At 42.4% G+C, this 10,109-nt stretch overlaps 2 protein-coding genes across 2 annotated transcripts; both read left to right on the plus strand.

The window, feature by feature from the left end:
* Positions 1-2,914: 2,914 nt before the first annotated feature.
* LOC6730938 lies at positions 2,915-4,151 on the plus strand. Its single transcript, XM_016179524.3, has 3 exons — positions 2,915-3,202; positions 3,253-3,793; positions 3,850-4,151. The coding sequence occupies exons 1-3, from the start codon at positions 2,917-2,919 to the stop codon at positions 4,034-4,036; spliced, it is 1,014 nt and encodes a 337-aa protein (XP_016023387.2). The 5' UTR covers positions 2,915-2,916; the 3' UTR covers positions 4,037-4,151.
* Positions 4,152-4,263: 112 nt separating this feature from the next.
* LOC6730939 lies at positions 4,264-6,734 on the plus strand. Its single transcript, XM_002078066.4, has 4 exons — positions 4,264-4,605; positions 4,671-5,208; positions 5,334-6,085; positions 6,149-6,734. Exons 1-4 carry the CDS (start codon positions 4,386-4,388, stop codon positions 6,505-6,507), a joined length of 1,869 nt encoding a protein of 622 aa, XP_002078102.1. The 5' UTR covers positions 4,264-4,385; the 3' UTR covers positions 6,508-6,734.
* The last annotated feature ends 3,375 nt before the right edge of the window (positions 6,735-10,109 follow it).

Raw genomic sequence — 10,109 nt, forward strand, 5'->3', positions numbered from 1 at the left:
ACCATATATATCTAAACATGTTTTAGCAATTAACTTTCTCATTTTTTTAAATATTTTTTTTAGATCTAAGTTAAAACAAAGAAGTGAGTTTTATGACTGCATGCTCTATTTCCGCTGGTATTCCGAAAGGGAATGCCACCTATTCCCATCGTGCATTCTGTTTGTGTGTGCTCTGCGGTCATTGCATTGTAATTAATGCGACCAGAAGCTGACCAAAGAGGGACTTGGCACGCCCGAGGCGGCCTAATGCGGCGCGGGTCCAAGGGTCGAACCGACCCCAAAGCGCCGGAGTTGGAGCAAATTGCCGGAATCCCCCGGCTGTCTGCGGTCGTCCTTCGGTGATGGAGGAGGGGGGCTGAGTTGAGTGCTTTTATGTTTAATTTTATTAATTATCGAGGTAATCTTTGAAGTTTGCGCACCCAACTCCCGTGGAACTTCAACTTTCGCGCCTCCCATCTCTCCGATGAGCAAGGCGCCTCCATTAACCGTGTTAATTCGAACGTGTGTGCCAGTTCCGGGCGTGAAATTCGCCTACACAACTTGGCAGCGAAAGTTCCAGCAAAACGCAATTAGGTTTTTGGCATATGCAAGGAGTGAGCAGCTGACGAGCAAGTTAAGTTTTGGTTTAACTCAATTTAATGCTCGATTCATTATTTAGTGCCATTAACCACAGATATTGCAGAGATAACACAATGAGCAAAGAACATGAACTCAAAATATTGTTTGATGGGCGTATTAAAAGATTGTTACAAATCTCTCTTGCTTCATATTAATTTTTACCCAATCGAAGATAATCGTATATAAATATTTATGACTTAACATAAACAAAAAAAAAAAAACAATGCATGCATGGCAAGTTATTTTGAAATGCAAATAAAAAGCGTAAGCGAAATCCGAGAAATTTTTCTGTATGCTTGATTTTGTTACAAATCTCTCTTGCTTAATATTAATGACATCATTTTTACTCAAGCGAAGTAATTCTTATATAAACATGTATCGCTAAACATGAACAAAACAATATACAAAATATGTGTAAAATGTATGCGCAAAGCGTGTTATTTTATTATCAGCAAGCAAATGCATTCAAATTAAATAGCTTTCAATTATTATTAATCGAACATCAATTTTTGTTTTAACAAATTAGATAGTCGACTTGTCTTGCCTAAACTATTTACTATAATAAATTTATACGCTCATAAAAAGGAGTATTAATTTCTATCCGAACAGATTCCACTTTTAGGTAAGTAAATGGTTAGCAACAATGTGCCAATTTGATTTGCTGCGTTGCTATGCCAGGCATTTCCCGGAACTTTCTACCTCTCGGAAACAGCCCCAGTGACCTTTGCCCTAGCCATGGACCTTCCCTGCCAACAGCTGCTCATTTGCCGCTAATCCTGAGACCTCTGAAAGGATTCCTACCATCCGAACCACCTTCATTGCCCGGCAACTACACAACCAGCAGTCCGGTGGTTGAGCTTCGTAATTTGAGCGCAAATATTGAAGTTTCAAAACCACTGGCAACAGTGGCTGCGCCGCAAATAAAAGAATAATAATAATAATGAGCAAATATTTAAGCAGCCGGGAACTTATCAGCGAAGCAGCGGCAGCAGCGGCCAAGCTGCCGATCAAGCTACACCGTAAAAAAAAATAATTTCAACTTTTATCTGATGCATTGCGAATGCTGCACACAAACACGCTAATAGTGGTATATTACTTCTGTTAGGATTTTCAAATAATATTTATATGTACTATTTTAACATACATTTTATTTGGATGTGGCGTTGGCTAATATTTTTCAGTGCACTCAGATTTTATGTTCGCTTTTAAGAGTCCCACAGTCAGAAAACTCCCTTAAGTTCCATCCCTTCGTTTTCCTTTGCACTGATTGTAATTATGAATGAAATTTGAATTGCTTACATTGAATCGGGAAATCGGAGAAAGGGAATTCGCTACACTTTCCGTTGCATTTCGCCGGACACGTGGCAGCTCCTGATCCCCGGTCACGTGTCCTTCGGCACCCCAACCCTACCATTCCGCCCCAATCCGCGCTCATCGGAAGTGCCAATAAGTAGTTGTCAATATTGACTGATTATCTCGACACTGCGAAAGTGGGGGAGATTTGGAAAGAGATGCGGAGAGAGCGAACGTCATGATTGCGAGTTGTTTGATTCTTAAGCGGAAGTAAACATAAATCACAGCAAGAAGCGCCACCCGAACCCTCGACAATTATTTCCCAGGACCTTCCAGCAGATGCCCATAATTTAAGCTTGCAGGCGACAGGAAGAAGATGCTTCTATTTAGTTCCATCGCCCTGCAATCCAATTCCGACCGGAGATGCGAATAATTGCATTTGAATGGCGTCCCAGGACAAAACGATAACGCCAGTTTAGTGGTGTTATATGGGGATGAACTAAACGAATAATTTATCATTCACTGATAATAAGATATTGCCCAGGTTCAACCGATCTACCGAACAATAAAATTTATCAGCGATTTTGCAATATCGAACAAGTAATATTTCTACAAGTATTTAGGTCATTGTTCATTTCATTTTATTGAGAATAACATATGGTAAGATGGTAATATTTGTTAGTATGGCTATATACTATATATATAGTAAAAATACCCCACCTACTATTAAGAAACATTTGGAACTTACCGTATCATTTCACATACAAATATCGCCAAGTTCTGAAAGTAAAGAGAAGTGTTTATTTTATATAGAATAAAAGAGTATGAAGTACGCAGAGGTTTGTTCAATATTTGTACAAGCAAATATAATGTGGAAATACGCGAAAAGTAAGCGATAAGCTTCTTATTGACGCACTCAAAATTTTAAGATCCATGAGTAATTAATTCTAGTGAGATTTTTGGTACAAAAAAGTAAATGCCAGATAAGGAAACGTAAACATTTTCATGCAAAAGCTTTACTCAGTTCAGTCGTTATTTGGCATCCAAATTTATACAATGGCATTGGTTTCTGTTGGAGTTTTGTGGGCACTGATAATATTTATGATATATATCGTGATCCAACCGATTGCCAGTTGTGAGCCCGACATTCTGTTGCCCAACGGACAAGTTACAGAGTCATCTAGTTGGTTCCTAGGCGATAACATCAAGTTCGAGTGCAATCGCGGATTTTCTTTGCAGGGAAAGTCGTGGCACCTTGGCAATGGAAATATGAAGAAGCGTTACTGCGCCAGTGAGTTAAATTAAGCAGTAAATCATCAAATAAACATGTAAGACTTTCAGAAGCGGGTTGCAATGATATTGAGAAACGAGCCAACGGAACCATTTTTACGGCCACAGATGGCTTAAAGGCGGAAATCGAATGCGATAAAGAATTTGTTCTCAGTGGAAATTCCGTTACCTACTGCAATGGAACGAAGTGGATCATGAAGCTGGGCACCTGTCAGTTGGCCAACAGCGCCGGTGACCATTCCTGTGACTTCGAACGGGAGGATATGTGCGGTTGGAGGGCCAGCAAAGCCATACCCCAACCATGGAAGCGGATAAGTGCTGCGGCAGATTTTCGCAAGGAAAAGTGTCTCCAACAGGATCACACTTTCCAGAGCGACGTCGAAGGACACTTTATTCGCTTGCAATCGCAGGTACATGCTTCCAGGACCTACCACTTCATATCGCCGATCTATCCCAGGAACCTCACGGTGGGCCATTCCTTATGGTTTCAGTTCCAACTCTTTATGTTTGGCACGGAAGTAAGAAACCTGACGATCTCCGTGAAACCCTCTTCAATGGCGGTCGAGGATATGTGGAATAGTTTCAGAAATATGTAAGCGATCTATCCAAATCGCCAATGCTTTAAATACATTCTATGTTATCCTCCAGCTGCACCAAGCTCATCGTGTCTGGCGATCAAGGCCCAAACTGGAAAAGCCAGTCGATCGCCATCGACGAGATGAAGTCGGACTTCCAGGTGGTCTTCACAGTCGTGGACCCAAGTTCTCTCCATGGAGACATTGGTATCGACGATGTAAAATTTATAAAATCCGAAACCAACGAACCTCATTTTTAACATGTATGAGTAGTAAAATCTATTATCATTTTAGGCTTATAAGATTTACCCATAGTATAAGTTTAAAAAGTGTGTATAAGTGCAGCGCAAGAAAATAAGACGAGGTTTGAATCTATATTTATATATATTTGTATAAAAATAAGAGTGAATTAAGAATGGAAAAAGAATGAATGAGCGGTTATCTGGTCTCCGACTTCATCCATCTTGTAAATGTGTGAGTCTCCCGCTCTTCGTTGCTCCGAGTGGATAAGTTTCGATACGAGAAAAAAATGTCGAACTGCAACCGACTCTCAGTCTTTTGACAGCCTTCGACCATATCTATACATTAAGTTCGTAATATCTCTGCGGCATGGAATTTTTCTGGACTCTTGCTGTGATTGTGTTATATTGTATAGGTCACATTCATGGACGATGTGAAAGATCTTTAGATTTGGATCATGGAATTATAAATTATCGACCTAGAAATTTAGTGAGATTCAGATGCAATCGCGGCTACACTTTGCAGGGATCAGTAATGCAAACTTGCGATCGAGATGGCCGCCTTCGAGGCGAAAAACCTTTCTGTGCCAGTAAGTGACACAAAATTCGTATATAAATATAAATATAATGGTGCTTTATGTGTTTACATTATAAGGTAGGGGATGTGAGAGGCCCGAGGATCCGGAGAACGGACACGTCGAAAATCTTTCCCTAAGGGCGGATGTCGTGTGCCACGATGGCTATGTCTTGGTTGGAGGTCGCACTGCCTACTGCGATGGAGAAAGGTGGAACACCCAGCTGGGGTCGTGCCGGAGGAGCAACCACACAAGAGATCATTCTTGCGATTTCGAGAGCGAGGATCAGTGCGGTTGGGAGGCGGAGACGACCTTCCGACGGCCCTGGAAGCGGGTCAGCACGGTATCCGATATTCACTCCCTAAGAACGGGACCCCGCCACGATCACACCTTTAAAAACGAATCCGGTGGTCACTACATGCGCATGGAAACCCAATTGGGGGCTTATGGAAGCTACCATCTGATATCGCCGATCTATCCCAGAGCCCTCACCCTGAAGACCGCCTGCTGCTTCCGATTCCACTACTTCATGTTTGGCGCTGGTGTGGATAGTCTGGTGGTGTCCGTCAAGCCCGTTTCGATGCCAATGGCAACCATGTGGAATAGGTTCAGAGCCAAGTGAGTTTTGCCGGAGCGGAAGCGTTCTTAGATTAAAGAGCGCAGTCAACTAGATAAAAGTGGCAAATAAATTCGAAAGCATGGCAACAATTATACTGATTGGTTCCGTTTCTATTTTATCTTAGTTGCAGCAAATTTGAGATATCTGGTCAGCAGGGAAGCCAGTGGCTAGAGCACACGATCACCATTGACGAGATGCAAGAGGACTTCCAGGTGATCTTCACGGCAACGGATGCAAGATCCCAATTCGGAGATATTGCCATCGATGATGTAAAGCTAATGACAGGCAGCGAGTGTGGCACAAACGGATTTACCACCACCACCGAACCACCGGCTCCGACAGGCAGCAGCGAGCCACCACTGGTCTACGACATGATGAGCTGCTCAGGTCGATGCGGAACCTCAATCTCGGCCTCCAGATCAACCATCAATGGTATAGTCATGGGATGTGGATGTAATGACGAGTGCCTTTTGGATGAGACTTGTTGCCTAAACTATTTGGAGGAGTGCACAAAAGAGCTACTCACCACGACCGAGGATGATATAAGTTCCATGCCACCAACGGTCACAACAACAACCACAAGCACTACCAAGAAGCCAACAACAACAACCACAAGCACAACTTCTACAAGTACAACGACAACTAAAAGGCCAACCACAACAACAACAAAAGCTACAACCACAAAGCGAACAACAACCACTAAAAAACCGACAACAACTTCAACAACGCCGAAGCCAACAACAACGACGTCAACCACACCAAAGTCTACAACGTCTACAACTTCAACAACACCAACGACAACAACCTCAAGAAATGTTTTTACAACAAGGAAAACAACAACAATAGTCCCTACTTCCAGTACCGAAAAGACTACAGGTAAGACTTAAGCCTTTTTTGTTTTTATGATTTATGCATTAAAAAATTAATATGATACCCTAGGCATCAACACCACAAAGAAGACACGGAACCGCATCACTTGGAAGGTTGATCCTCAGGACATCGAGGGTCACACGGACACGGGTGAAAGTACCCCCAATCCAGCTTTAGTCGTGCTTTACCTGCTCATCGGCGTGGTTCTTGTCACTGTTCTGGCCAACGTCGTTAATCGCTGGATAATACCAATCACTGGATCGAGGACCAGCAGCGAAAAGGCTGTGAGATTCAAGAAGGCATTCGAGAGTCTGAAGAAGCATCGGAGGAGAAACAGCATGGATCAGCCGTTATGCGACTCCGATAACGAGGATGGAGATTATTTCGAGGAAATGGGCGTGGACATACGCCATAGGACCGATCTATGAGGGTAATCCCCTTTCCGTTTTGCTTGTGCCTATTGTATAGGGAGTTTCTAAAAGTGTATGGAAGAATAGAATAAAAGAAAATATGCAACGCCTACTTTCCAGATAAATTGCAACGATAATTTTGTGCTCACATTCATGACTCTATTGTTTTACATTTTTGGAGCGCTAAAAAATTGTTTGTAAATAAAATCTGAAGAACGTATGGCCTTGGAATGCCAAATACTAAAGAATTGCGTCATTTGTTGATTTGAATGGGTAGCGGATGCCTTATCGACCCAGACGTCGTGCTGTAAACTCTTTACACTTATGTCGCTTTGCGTTTAACAATCGAAATGAATGACATTATAAGAATAGGGAGAGAGCAGATTGTATATAAAAGCGCACTAGTTTTGAAGTCTACATCTTTATTCATAATAAAATGTAGCAATTTCCATTTAATTTTTTTAAAAGTGCCTTCAAGACCTTCGATCCCCCTATCGGACCACCCATAAGAATAACTATGTGAATAACCCAATCAAATTAGGTTATATTGTGTTTGCGAAAAGGGCAAGAAAATTGAATTCGCGAAGGGCAGGTGGAAAGTAGCTGATATATGTATGTGTGTGTTATGAGGCCGGAAAGTTAACCCCTCGAATATGAATCACTTTTGGGCGCATTTAACGAGCATTGAAGGAGTTCCGCACTTTCCCCGATCTCCATCCATAATCAAATCTTGTGGGGAGTGTCAGTTACTAGGAAATGCCCTCCGGCTCTCAGTTCCTGCGGATTCTGATGCTGCTGTCTGTCAGTCACCCCGTACCGTCCACTTTCACCGCTCCCCTCCTTCGATTCCGGGTGTTGCACGTGTCCTGCCAGCGGCTGTTGCAACCACCGACTGCCATCGTGCAAAAAGAAAACGCTGGAGACCCAAGGACCCAATAACCTAACCGAAAACCCAAGCCAAAGCAACCACCAACAGAGTTTTCCGAGTTTTCCGGGGCAGGCTCGTGTTTTAACAGCGGCTTTCGGTTGTGATTTACTGGCAGCTTAGCGTCTGGCACGGGACCAGTTACCAGTAACCAGACAACCGCTATCACACCCCTTCCAATGCACTGCGCGAAATAATTAATACCGAAAAGTAATAGAATAAAATCCTAATCCTAAAACCTTCAGCATAAAATTGTTTCTTCTTTAAATGAAACTTGCAATAACTACAATTAATTATTTTAATTTTTTATTTTGTATTTAAATTATAATCGTTTGTTCTCCGTGTAAAAACGATTTGTGCGGCTCTCAGCAGAATTATTTTTCTGGGCATTTTATGCAATTATAGCTCCTGGCCAGACGATCCCCAGACCGAAAACCCCAACGCAACCCAACGAAATAGCAAGTTTGCAGGCTCAACAGAATTTCACACAAGATTTTCCAGCCTTGAGTTTTCCGCAGCGTTTTGCATGCACCCTTGTCCGATATTTGGGATTTTCCCCTCTCTAAAGCTCGATTTTTCCATGACTTCCTGTTTGCCATTGTGATTTAACGCCCACCGTCGCTCTCTATCGACTTCTCACACATCATTTGACGGCGAAAATTTTCCTGTTTTTTTCCGTACGCTTCGGGTTTTAATTAAAAAGGCATTTTGATGGCCCAGACAGGGGGCGTGCCTCGAGTTGCTGTTGCCGCATTTTCACCCTAATGCTCATTGAGGCCCTAATTAAATGGTAAGTAAGTCGGCTTATCTGCCAACTGGAGGGGTTAAGGATGGTTGAGGAATCGCTGGGCTGTATACGAGTATATTTCATTTGGCTGCATTGCCTGTGGAGCATCGTTAATTTCCAGGGGACAAATTTTTGCATGGAAAATGGCGTGGTAATGGGCGCTTCAAGGGGCTCACCTTATCTGCCGCATTCCGAACAAGCCCACACACATTGCCATAAAAAGGGGACGCACCCTTGACACCCTGTTTTTTTTCCTCCCAAGTCCCTAGGCCTCTTGCTGTCCCGTTCTTATCGCGGCAATAAATCGCATTAATTTATTGTTGTCGCCGCATATTTGGCGGTACGGTGAAAGTCCCCACCCACTCAGACTTTTTTCCCCTTAATGGGCTTGTCCACTAACTGGTGGAAATGTTAGGGTTTTGGGGAAAAACGACAGCAACTGCAATATTATTGTTTTCAAGTTGCAAATGCAACATGGGGAGAATAGGCAATCCGAAGAGGTTAGTAACAAGAATTAGAATTATACTTTAAAAACAAAGCTTATGAATTCCCAGATTAATACCTCATATTTGCCATATTTTTTTGTTTAAAATTGCTCATTGCAACAACCTATTTACATATATAAGTTTAAGATTCCTGTGCACTTTATTGCAAGTGCTTCGATGGCAGGGTATATATCATTCCGCAATACGTCCCAGGACATAAAAATGTCTCTGCATTACGTTTTTATTGTTTTCTCAATTCTATCAGCTGCGTCAGCATTTCAGTTTCGTCCTTTAATCTCCATGTGCGAAACTGTTGCCTTAGATCGCAATCGAGGCAGGAATATGGAATATGGGCGACGCGGGGACCTGCGAATATTTATAACACTACGGCTGCAATTTATTATGCAGTGTCTGGACATTGGTCAGTGGAAGTGGAAGCGAAATTGGAGTGGAGTCCAGTTTTGGCTACTTTAACGTGCCACTCACCAAAGATGTCACCTTGTGCGGCCCTTCAGGGGGCCAAAAGGATAGAATGGGGCACGATACTGGCTGGCCAGGGCTGTTTCAGGCAACACACCGAGCCCGAGCCCGGCCAAGATTTATGCACTCAAGTTATGGCGAAGCAGACTGCAACTTTATCGGTGGCACTGGCACTTTACACTTGGAGAAAAACATTGAGCAATACACATGTGCAAAATAAGTGAATCTCAAACTTCGCTCTTCTGTTCAAAGGCAAACATACAATTATTAGTTATGTTATCAGTAGAAAATATAGCAAATAAGACTTAATAAAATAATGTTTTTTTTTTTTTGTGCTGTACACAGCTAGTTTTCCCTTTGCCAGCTTGACCAAAGGTTCTAGTTCCCTCCCCCGATTTTCCGACCGTCCCCTTAACTGCAGTTGTTGTTGTTGCCTGGTCTCGACATTTCCTGTTGCCGTCCGTTATCAGTTTTCCAAAGTTGTTGTCGACTGCAGATCTTTTGCACTTCTTGTGTATGTCAGGCAGTATTTTTGCACAGGACGGTGAAGTACATTTAAATATGTACATAGAGGCAGAAGTTTTTCCAATAAATTGTTGAAAAATTGACCTTCGTTTGCATTTAAAATCAATTTATATACTCAAACGAATTTGTAAAAGTGTTTACTAACAAGAAGATATTATTCTGTTATTTATATCGTCAGAAATCCGCTTATAGGCCAAGCCGAATGAATCAACCTTTTGGAAACCAAGTTTTTTCTGACCGATTTCCACTTGCCATTTCCATCGGCGTCATCATCGGGATCAGGATCATCGGCGTAATCACCAGGAGCAGCATAAAACTAATTAAGCATCACATTTCATTCCAATTCGGCATCTTGCTCCCCTGAGTATCCGCAAATGGCAGGAAAATAATCTTGCAAAAAAAGAATGTAAGCAGCGGA

Source organism: Drosophila simulans, chromosome 2L (assembly GCF_016746395.2).
Source record: "Drosophila simulans strain w501 chromosome 2L, Prin_Dsim_3.1, whole genome shotgun sequence".
In the NCBI taxonomy this organism is placed as follows: Eukaryota; Metazoa; Arthropoda; class Insecta; order Diptera; family Drosophilidae; genus Drosophila; species Drosophila simulans.